Raw genomic sequence first — 12,221 nt, forward strand, 5'->3', positions numbered from 1 at the left:
CTATTCCAGTTTTTATATGAAACACTTTAATTGCCACCTCAATATGTTAATAAACTTTATGTTTTAATAGTGGTGAATTATTATTCCTCCTGGGATGACACAGACAATACTTCCATGTTCCACTGTGTCTAGTTTATGCCTGTGTTATACCAATCATGGACTAAGGGTGTTCAACTTTTTAAATCTACTACTTTAGGCACAAAGGAGATAAATGTACACTGAGTTACATTTGTCTGCTAGACTGTGCTACATCTAGACAATATCTATTTACCTCTATCTGTCATCTACCTATCTATCTATACATGTGTGTTTCTAAGCATATCCATACCTATATTCAATCCTCATATCAACTATACCATGCCATCTTTGGATCTGTGATGCCTCCTGCAGTGTCTGACAGAAAAATGCAGCTGTGAACTGACAACTAAATTAGAGTCATTTAGTTGTGCATAAGTAATATATTTTTTGTGGTGATTAACTGTGATCCCCCACTAAAATCTTTGAGGCAGGTGAGAATTTGCTGCATCTCCTAAAACTTCACCACCCAGTCATAATGAAATAAATTTCAGACCAAATTCTACCACACGCACAGATAATTATTGAACAAGCATGTCTTAGCAAGGAGCCGCAAAGAGATCGTACAACCTTTTCTGTAAGCTCAGTGAAATCCCAGCAGTTTGTCCTTGGGAGTTCCAACCACCACTGTGTGTAAAAGGCTCACCAGAGGGAACAGCAGCAACATTCCAGGGGCAGGATCTGGTTACCGTATTTTAAAAGGTGGGCAACCAGAAGTCATTCTAATCTATAGGAGAATCAAAGACAATTTAGAAGTCTAAGACGCTATTTTCATGGGTAAAACCCATTATGCTTAGGAGGCTAATTAGCTAGGCATCTGAGGTTGACTGAGTTTCAGGTGACTGAAGTGTTGCCTAGCCACTGAGTTTCGGGTGACTGAAGTGTTGTGACTGAAGTGTTGCCTAGCCAGTGAAGCTTTGTTGATAAAGTGCTGATTGAACCAACTCTAGTCTGAATTCTTTATTAGAGAAACTTAATGCCCCTATAGTTGAAGCTTGCACGGAATAGCGCATTCATACCTTTTACATGGCCTATGCTAAAATGCTTAAATGCAAAAGTGTTCAAATGTAATACACATGAAAAGTTGTTAAGAGCTTGAGCAAAGTCGTAAGCGTTGAGAATAGTGAAGTGGACAGGTTCAAAAGAAAGCAAGCAAAGGAGTTGAGATGAGTGGGCTATATGAGAGTATGAGAAAAAGGCAGAATATCTCAGAGCCTTGGGCAATTGCAGGATAGTGCTACACAATAAGAATAAAGGACTGACAATGAATGAAGTAATGATCAAATGAATAGTAGCTCCAACATGGGGCTTTTGTTTTTTATTATATGAAGCCATCCAATAAATGAGTTTGCCTTAGAAGTTTGTATAACCATAAAATAAAATGGAAGGCTGTGACAAGATCTCGTTTTCTCCTGCTTGGCTTGTGTCGTATAGGCTCAGTCTTTCTACTTCTTTAAGCACTTTCACTACAGATGTTTGTCCTCACTGGTCAACCTACTAGTGACTACAGTTTATCACAGTATGTATTTTATTTATGCTTGCACTATAAACCATAATCCCACAAATGCATGTTAATGTGCAGTAAGCACAATCTATTGTACATAATTCTCTCATGAAGTAAGTGACAATTAGACTGATTGGAAATCCGAAGTAATTAATAAAATGTGTTTTATAGCTGTATCGAAATTATGAATTATTCTAAGTGACTCTCCCTGTGTAGTCACTGGTTCATTAAGTATGTATGTTTACATACTATAAAATTTAAAACAGAAACCAATACATATCTATACTATATGTGTTCCATCATGCAAATGCATATTCTTTCCTAAATAAAATATAGCTAAAAATTCCTAAAGAATATCACTTGTTTTCTAATGTGTATTTTTCCTGAAAATCCCACAAAACTTTATTTATAAGAATAGAAACAGTAAAATATATCAATATATTAAATTCAATAAATAATATTGCTAACTGGAAAAATAAGTCTATACCAAAACAAGTAACTACATTTAAAGATCTAGAGGACAATGTAACACACTTAATTATAAATTCATGTAACATCATTATAACATATAATTTAATATTTTAAAGTTAACCAAGAGATATCTTAGAATATTAAAGACTATTAAGAATAATTTCAAAAGTCAATTATTATGCTGTGGATGTTTGAAAATATAACTTCCATGAAATGCTCTTTTATTGACTTGAATACTACATAATAGATTTTACTAAACAAAAGAAGAATGCAGACCATGAGACAAAAGTAGAAAGATTTATTGTGCCACCAATTATAATTTAACAAAATACACCAAATAACACTAAATATGTATTTTTTAACTCTACATGGAAATAACAGTGAAAAATAAGAAATTAGCTACAAAAAAGGTTACATCTCCTAAACAGAGAAACTTCCTATAAATAACTAATTATGAATATTTATATTAAGAGGGTGGAGGTTCTTGTAAGACTATGCTGTCATAGTAATACGTTAAATCCCAGAATCTCCCCCACCTTTTTTTTAATATGACAGCCTGTATATTTTCTGATTATATTCACAGGAAAATAGGACATAACAATATTAAGAATAGATTTAAGGAGAATGAAATAAAATTTCATCTACACGCATACTGAGTATCTACAGTGTTATTATTCATTTTAACATGAGGACAATTTGTAGTGTTTAAGATGACTATAGTTGGATAAATTTTTCCAAGAAAAAAAATGTGACTCAGAAACAGTGTTCAAGACATATATTTGCCAAAATATCTTCCAGCACATTGTTTTAATTACAATAACCTAACTGAAAGGAAAATTCCAAGGAATAAAGAATTTAGCTAGCGAAAATAGCACTAAAATGTTTATACATATTTTCTTTCTGATATTTAAGTAGTTTTAGTACCTCCTCAAACCTTAAAAAAGTGCTACTTTGAATATATTGGGTTCACACACATCACAGTTTTGATAATGTTGCCAAGGGTATAGATGAATAAAGTTATATGCTAAAAGTTGTATCCTATAAAGTATATATTTTCATTTATAAACCATTCATTTTACTCAACATTATTTTTTCTACTTTATATTAATACATATTAAATTTAAAATTATGAACTTAGAAACAACTCTGTGAAGTTCTCTCTTCTATTTCCAAAAAGAAGTGAAGAACATAAAAGAATTTAGAAAGAATGACTACAACATATCTAACAAATAAAACCTATCTAGAAGAAAGTGTTTCAGTTGTTTAGTATAACCGCCCCCAATAAAAAGATGTTTAGAATAACTTACATTCATCTTAGAATACAAAATATTTTTTTACATTTTGGTTCAGAATTACTAAATTATCCACTTTTCCATATATGTGATAATGCACTTTTAGAGATCTTTATTTAAAAATCTAAGAAAACATTCCCCCTCCCATTTTGTATTGTTTTTAGCTAAGTAATAATTCTGCGCAAGTTATAAAGATTGCAGTTAAAAATATAACAAAAGAACATATAGAACTGGTCACTAGAATAACTGCATTGTGCTCTACTGAACAAACAGCAACACATAATGCAGAAGAAAAGAATTCACAAGACATCAATATTTAAGCAAGCATTTTAGGGGTAAGCCCCCATCGTTCAAAACATTTGTTACAGAAAACATCTATAATCATACTGCATGGAAAATTTCTCTTGTATAACCTTTTATTCCTTTAACATTTGCATATCTTTGAAACAAATCAAACTATTTCAATCTCATAAGCTTTGAGCCCAATTCCAATTCATCAAATCAAGAATGGTGGCTATTTTATTTTGAAAAATAGATAAAGAAATAAACAGTGGACAATGGTTATTATATAGATGATCTCATATAGTTTGATACAGATATTACTTTCCTATGAAGGCTAATAAAAAAAAAAAGAAAACCTCTGAAATACATTCAAGATAAGTACTACATCAAAAAGACAGGTCTTGTCAAACTTATAGACAGGTGAGCACTCATACCTGTGCCTGAACATACACATATGTTCATCTATCTTCCCAAATATTTCTCTTTCTAAATACAACCTTTTGAGAAAATAAATAAATAAATAAAAAATAAAGAAGGCCCTAAAAAATATATTCTAGTGTTTGATCGTTGATCGTACTTTACATTGAATTCATCTCTCCTTTAAAATGTTTAGTGCTAATGACATACTCATTTAAAAAAGCTAAATCCCCCATGGAGTACGTAAGATATTAACAAAATCTTCATCTTCTACTATTTCTATACTTAGACCTTCATAGTAATCTTCGAATTCACCATATGACACTCCATCAGACTTGCTGCAGTCACCTTTTAATGTTTCTAGAAAAGACGATTTGATTTCTTCCTCTGTGGTATGGCCTGTAAAATAGTACTGACTGTGTAACAATCTCTTTAAAAGTATAGGAAAATGACTGATGACGGTAAAGAAATGCCTAATCATCTTATAAAATCTTTTCAACAATTTGAAATCTTATGTCAAACTACCCTCCAATTTACTTAAACATTTTCTTGTATGAACTTGAATTTAACGCACCGTTGAGGCATCTTTTAAGCTTCTGATGGGGGTACATCCTATATGGATAGGCAACATAATAATTACTACTATAGCTATTCTTTTATTTCTTAATGTTTTAGAGGACTTGGCTGCATTCCCATTAGAAATAAGAAAAGAAGAAAATAAGTAAATAATTTCAAAGATATATAGCCTGTTAACACAGTAATGCAATGTGTGAAAACCATCTCTACATTCAGGCATTAGTTATTTTATGAATCAGTTACTCATAACTGAAGCTAAAAAATATTACTGCAGACAAGATTCAGAAGCCTGTGAAAATCTTTGCTGGAAGAACTTACACTTAATTAAATCATTCTATTTTAATCTTTGACATTAAGTAGGCTGTTTCCACTGGGTTATATTAAATATGACAGACTTTATCTTATAGGAAGATTTTGAGAATCATATATGTAAAAAAAATTGTAATTCTTTAGATTGTTATTTAAAGAGAGAATATAAAATATCTGATCCTTTTTAAAATGCATTTGAATTTTTAATTCAGAAAGAGAACAATAAGCTATTTAAATAAAGAGCTTCAATCATATTATGGTCAGTTAGAGAAGAGTGATTTCAGCTTAAATCCCATTTTCTTAGTATGCTTTCACTGACCACCCCAAATGTAAGTACTCCATCATAGAATTCATCTCACTAATTTACCACCCCCTTCGCCCCTCACCCTCTATGCTGATCGATCCCCAGGATCCTAGAATAGAACAGGAAAAAAGATGTTCATTAATTTTTTTTATAAGGAAAGAGAAGTTAAAGATGAAAGGAAGCTACAGATAATATTCAAAGAAAATAATATTCAAAGAAAATAAACAGAGGTTCACGTATGAAGGTAGTAAAAGGGTCAGAAAAATCGATGTGACTATAAATTGCTTTAAAGTCATATTGCATTTTAAAATAACAAACTTAAATGGGAATACCATCTTCATTGTTTGTGTAACAGGGTGGGCAAAATTAGGATAAGAGTTGGATCTTTTACAAACACCAGAGGTTTTCTAACAGACTTAGATAATAATTCATTGTAAAGTGCCTTTCAAACTAAAAGAATAAAATCTGCTTTGACTAGCAAAATGTTTGCTGTTGTTTAAAACATATGCGAGAAATAGAGAACAAGTGATTATTTAAAAAAAAGACAGGTCGAATAAACAAAGACTAAACAATTACTATACAGAGATGGTAATATAAAACAATAAAGTGAATTTGTGATTGAATGTTAGTCAAGAATAAAAATCAAGATCTAATCTATATACAAATATATATCTGTTGGCAGAAGAGGTTTCCCCCTCTGTTTACCAGTCATACTTTTGAACAGATAAGTTTTAACACTATTTTTTCTAATAAAACATTTTTTATTTAAATTTGTTTCAAATCTTCAAGAATTTGATACCTCTTTCGTCTCACCTACTCAGGAAATACCTACCTTCTATCATTTGTAACTAACCTCTCTTTTGCTCCTCTTAGAGAACAGAAAGTATTTTAATAAACAACATTAGACTTCTAATACTATTACACAGAAAAACATTTGATAAATCCAATTTGTATTAAAACTGCAAATACTTTTTAAAATAAATTATTTAAACAAAGTAAAAAGAAAATATTTTCTGCAGTTAAATGAAATTATGTGTGATATAAAAGTCTTAATTTGAAATGAGCATTTGAATAAATTATAAGTTGTAATGATAGATAACAAAATAAGGTTTTTGTTTTTCTTCTTTAAATAACAGCAACAGGTTTTCCTCTTAAGACTCTTTACCTTGCTAGCTTATCTTCCATAATGTGAATGCAGACATGGTATGTAATTTCTTAAACTAACAAAAGCTTATCCAACAACAAAAACAAAACTCTCACTAACAATTCGATGACACATAAAAAACTAAAGCTATTTAAGCAACTTAATTAAGATTATTAGAGAGGAAGAGACAAAGAGAAAAAAATACAGCATGTGGAAATCACCTAATTTTAAAATAAGTAAACTATCTTTTTCTTACATTTCATATGATTAATTAAAGGAAAAAAAGCAGAGAATGACATGAGTTTTTTAAAAAAGATATACTAAATATAACCAAATAATACTAAGAATTCTCTTATGGTAACTGTAGTTCCATTGATAAATAAATTAAACTACTTTGGCCTGAAATAGATTATTAAAAATTGGGAAGCCAGTGATGATTAGCTTTAATCTTCATACAAATTCTGGTTTTTTTCAATTCACAATTAAAAGTAATAAATAAACCATTTACAAAGGTTAATAACAATAATAAACCAAAGTAATTACAGTTCATCTTCTTTTAATATTGATAAAGAAAAATTCTAAAATAGTATTCTATAGCATTTAAAATAATATAATAATCAAAATTATTAATTAGAAACTCATAACTGCAGCTAAAAATATTACTGCAAACAGGATTCAGAGGCTTGTGAAAATCTTTGCTGGAAGAACTTATGCTCGATTAAATCAAAAATTTATTGAATATGAATTATAAATGATCAATAAGTATACAAAAATGTTTAACTTCTCTAATAATGAGGAAAATGCAAACAAAAAACTTTTTAGCTTATAAGATTGGCAAAAATCTGAAGTGAAATGAATTTTCCACCTAATGACAGTATAATCTGGTATAGCTATCTTACGAAGTAATTTGAAATATCAGTTAAAACTTAAAATGTAGATATTCTAGGTCTTGCTATTACCCCAAGGGAACAGCAGAAAATGAGCCTGACAAATAAGCATACTTGTTGCTTCATTGGTTGCACATCAATAATTAGAAATTAAAAGCCTTCCAATAGGAGATTGGCTAAATAAATTATAGTACATTGGTTTTTAAAATGAATAATATGCAGCAGATAAAAATAATATGGCTAAATGTGGATTAACATAAAAAATGCTTCAAAACATATTATTGAGTGTGAAAAGCAAACTACACAGGAATATTTAGTGAACCTTTCATGAAAAAAAATCTTCAAAAAGTATTAGATATTTATAGTACATATACAGCTATGAAAATCCATAGAGTAAAAATCAAAAAATATATATAAAATAATAATTGTTAGCTCTATAGAGAGAAATGTATTGAAAACAGGAGAGTTACTGTGGCCAAATGGCTTCCTTATAATAAGAATTTATTTGTAAATCAAATATATAAAAATTAAAGTCAGAAGAAATATCATAGGTAATAAATCTCTAGAATTACTTTGAGATAATTTCTATATCCTCAAATTTTCATACATATGCATGTTCATTATATGTGCAGTTCCATCCCTAAAGCAAGACATTGCCTCCTTCTGCCTTAAATCTTCAAGTTTATAAGCACATTCAGTAAAACTCAGAGAACTTGCACATGTAATTATCTGTTCTCTATATCTATTCTGTCTTAATTCAAATTCCTCATTATCTTCTCAACATAAAAGTTCAATCATGATTATTATAAACATCAAAGGAAAAAAATAAGCATAAACAATAATAGACCTAAGAATTTTTAAAAGAAGAAGGTTGCCTAGCTCTCACTTTTCTGGTTTAAAAATTATTTATTTCTCCCTTAATGTCCTCAGGTCCACTACAAATTATATTTTATTTGAAGACATTATTTTTATTAACTAATATTTTAGAAATCTAACACATTTTGACTCATACTAATTACCTGAAATTACTTGAGGATGCTTCTTTGCACAATAACATTTTCTTATGTCTATAATAGGCACGCTGCCGGTTTTGTTGAAATCCAGTTTCATAAAAGCCTAAATAAAGAGCAATGCTGTTTTCTATGAAATCGTTAGACATGAGAACCTAATTTTCTATTCTGCAGTAGCTTATTTACAGGTTCTAAATGAGACAGTTTAAAAATACTAAACCGGTATATGAAAGGAGCATCATCAATAAAAGAAAGATACTGGAGCAAGATATTAGGTGTCAACCAATGGTTGTTTGCACCAATTCAACTCTAAAAGGAATCCCCAATTTGGGATGTGGTGAAGAAGGAGACTTTACCCAGTGCAAACAGCTCTACTGTATACAGCACAGCTGTGAAAACAGCATGGCTATGGAACAGCTCAACAGTGGTACAGCTCAGTTATGAAACAGCATGGCTGTGGACAAGCACAGCTGTGAGGTGGCCCTTGGGTGAGCTGACCCTTGGGTGAGGCATCTCTTAGGCAAGGCACTGTTCCAGTCTGTTTTGCTCTGGTCTGGCAAGATGTCTTCAGTCTTTCAGCTCCAGCCAGGGGAAAAGACTCTTCAGTTTTTGGTGGGAAAGGAAAGTGTGTTCCCTGAGACAGAGGGGAACTGACTCATATAGAGAGAAGCTCTAGAATTTACTTGAAACTGATAAATGGCCAAGACAAATTGAATTGCTAGCCTCTAGAATTCTGAGAAAATAAATTTATGTTGTTCAAGCCACCCAGTCTGTGGTACTTGTTATGGCAGCCTTAGCAAACGAATATGGTACTTGATAACTCTAGTTTTGTCTTCTATTCCCAGTACCGAGATTTATGAAAGAGACAACCCTCCAGTTTTTACTTCTGATACTCAAACCTATCACCAAGATATGTAAAGTACAAACCAATGCAAATTTATAAAGCTATGAGAATTTGTTTGGCTTAAGGTTTTTATTGTGTCTTTTGGCCAATAGAGATTTCGATATTTTCTATTTGAGATTTATACTTGATGTTACTGTTTATATTACTCTATACACAATAACTTTGTTTCAGTATTAGATACATTTTATATTAGATACATAAACAAAAAAGAAAACTACATTGCTCAAAAGTATGCTCTAAAAATTGCTACCAGAACTGGAGTAATATGTTGTTTCCTATAAAAATAAGGGCTCCTGTTTTTAATTCCAATTTAACATGATCATTTTAAACTTCATTTTAACATTTAGCATGCATACTATAAAAAACCAGAGAACAATTTTAGTCATCCTAAGATAACACGTATTGAGTCTTGACACTGGGAAAGACACAACACTAAGAATTTTACATGTGTTATCTCATTCATTCTTTATACTAACGCTGTGAGATAAGGAATTGAGTATCGGAGATATTTAAAAGCACATAGCTAGTATTTTATGAAACTAGTCATCTGTGAATCAAAATCTGACTTCAGACTTTATTTTCATTTTATAATATTTTCCTAAAACATACACATAAATTCTTTAGCTTTATCCTGGGAGAGTTGCATGTGTATTTATTTGTGTTTTACTAAAATCAAAATACATTACAAGTAAAGGGACTTAAAACATTTTCAATGGTAAGTCATTAAAGTTTTAAAATAATGAACCTAATAACCTATTAAATGTAACTATTTGAAGATTACTTAATAAAGTTACCTTTCGCACAAATGATTTCCTGTATTCATTCATTTCACCAAAAATGGCACGTTTGAATTCTCCATAATCAACCTTGCCATTGCCATTGTCATTCAGAATTAGCCATGAAGACTCAAAATCCTAGAAATAATCACACAGAGACCACTCTTACACCCTTAAGTCGTATATGGCAACATAATAGTATTTTGTTACATCTTTTGCAGTCTAAGACAAGGTAGAAGACTTAAGAAATTCCAAAAAGTTATCCAATCAAAGGCACTCAGAAAGCTATTTAAAGCAGCAGTCCCCAGACTTTTTGGCACCACCAGAAACTAGTGCTCCTATGAGAATCCAATGCCTGATAATCTGAGGTGGAGCTGAGGTGGTGATGCTAGCTGTGGGGAGCAGCTGCAAATACAGATGAAGCTTCGCTTGCTTGCCCACTGCTCACCTCCTGCCGTGAGGCCTGATTCCTAACAGACCACAGACTGTCCACAGTCCAGGGGTTGGGGACCCCTGAAAAGGAACTCTGTGGTGGACAGTTCTGTAAAGTTAATAACCATGTAGGAGTGATAAGAAGTCACAAATTATCTTTTTAAATTTAATTCTTTGCTATACAAAAATAAAAATATCATTTGCTTCGATTTGAACATTTAATTATTTTTACATATTATATCTGTGACAATTAAAAAGTCACCTCAGGTTCTAGAATGTCTCCAATAGCATTAGGAGCACTAATCATATTTCTGCTAGTCTTTAAAGTATGCCACATATTTGAAAAACTAATGTTATTCCATAATTTACACTAGAAGATGCTGTTCTGCGTATATCTCTTATGCTAGTTTACTCATTTTACCATTGCCACTTACTGCTTTGATAAATGCACTATTTAATAGAATGTTCTATTCACAGAGTTCCTAACCAAAAAAAATTACAGCATGAGGTAAATATGTTTTCAATGTTTCAGTCACGTTGTTAGCTTTAAATGGGAATGTAAATAAAACATCCAACAAGGTGATTGACAGATAACAGATACTCAAAAAAATATTCTCTCCTACCTCTCCTTAATTTTTCAAATAAAACTTTAGTAAGAAACACTAAATCTTAAGATGTCCTGTCTCCCCACAATTCTCAACAACCCACACATTTTTGTCCTCATGATACAAACTTTAAATGTCTGTAAAATGATCTTTTAAGCATGAAAATAAGCTTGACCTTTAAAATCATAAGTAAAATTGAAAGAAAACATGAATATGCTCACCCAACTCATGGAATACTAGAAATGAAAGCTAACACTTGAGGCTTAAAATAAATAAATTTCAAGAATTGAATAACTTACCAAAAGTGGCCATAAATTTATATACCTCGTCCTTTCTAATATATGGTACAGAATAGAAAAAATGATAGTTCAATTGAAAAACAAATTGAGGTAAATTCAATGATAGTATCTCTATAGAAATCAAGCTATTTAGGGTACATATCTTGTTTTTTTTTTTTTTTTTTTAATTTCATACTAGGGAGAAGAACTATACCTTCCAAGAAACTAGTTCCATAATTAGACTCAGGTTAGTGATACTTGTATTCTAATTTTATAGTGCCTTAATTTTACTTATCATTGCATGGACAGTCTCCTGTAATACCAGAGGGAGAAAAAACAGGGAATATTATTTAAAATATATGAGAAAAAGGAGAAATTTACTCATATTTTTATAATACATGTTCTCCCCAGGCTAGACACCTTATATAATTTTTTTGGTTTTTATTCCTGAATCTAATGGTAAAAATTTAGCAAAACAACCAAAAAGGGAAGTATTATGATGATGCAGAAAGAGTATCAGGCTGGCTCAGATTATCTGGGTTCTAGTTTTATCTCAGTTATTAATTACTTGCGTGATGGTGGACAAAGATACAAGGCTTTCTAATGTTCTATTGCTGTTTCTTTTTGTTTTGTTTCGTTTTGTTTTATGAATAGAAGAAGTCAAGTTAGATAATCCATAGTGTGTGTCACCAGGTGGGTCAGAAGGTTAAATGTTGCAAAAAATATAAGAACGGTATGTCATAACAATAATATACAATATCATATTTGTATAGATTTTATAGTCAATAAAACATATTCTCATGTAATTTTCTCATTTGAGCTTCAAAGCAACTCTGACTATTGGTACTCTCTCTAAATTTCCCAAGCAAAACCTGTCAATTCAAAAACTGAAAAGACCTATTCAAGATCACACAATTCAAGTAGTAAGGCTAGGACTTGAACCTGTATCTCCTAA

General features: G+C 31.0%; 1 protein-coding gene across 11 annotated transcripts in view; it reads right to left on the minus strand.

Moving 5' to 3' along the window:
• Positions 1 to 2,359: 2,359 nt before the first annotated feature.
• The window catches only part of CAPS2 (calcyphosine 2), a 40,444-nt gene continuing 30,582 nt past the window's right edge, over positions 2,360 to 12,221 (minus strand). For 10 of the 11 annotated variants that reach the window (XM_023520943.1, XM_023520936.1, XM_023520941.1 and 7 more), the window contains 3 exons: positions 9,970 to 10,089; positions 8,281 to 8,377; positions 2,360 to 4,440 (listed from right to left, as the gene is read on the minus strand). In XM_023520943.1, coding sequence (XP_023376711.1) covers positions 4,265 to 4,440; positions 8,281 to 8,377; positions 9,970 to 10,089 — 393 coding nt within the window. In that variant the 3' untranslated portion in view covers positions 2,360 to 4,264. The remainder of the gene's footprint in view (positions 4,441 to 8,280; positions 8,378 to 9,969; positions 10,090 to 12,221) is intronic. The other variant, XM_023520965.1, reaches the window with a different exon arrangement.

This window comes from Pteropus vampyrus, unplaced genomic scaffold (assembly GCF_000151845.1).
Source record: "Pteropus vampyrus isolate Shadow unplaced genomic scaffold, Pvam_2.0 Scaffold9, whole genome shotgun sequence".
Lineage (NCBI taxonomy): Eukaryota > Metazoa > Chordata > Mammalia > Chiroptera > Pteropodidae > Pteropus > Pteropus vampyrus.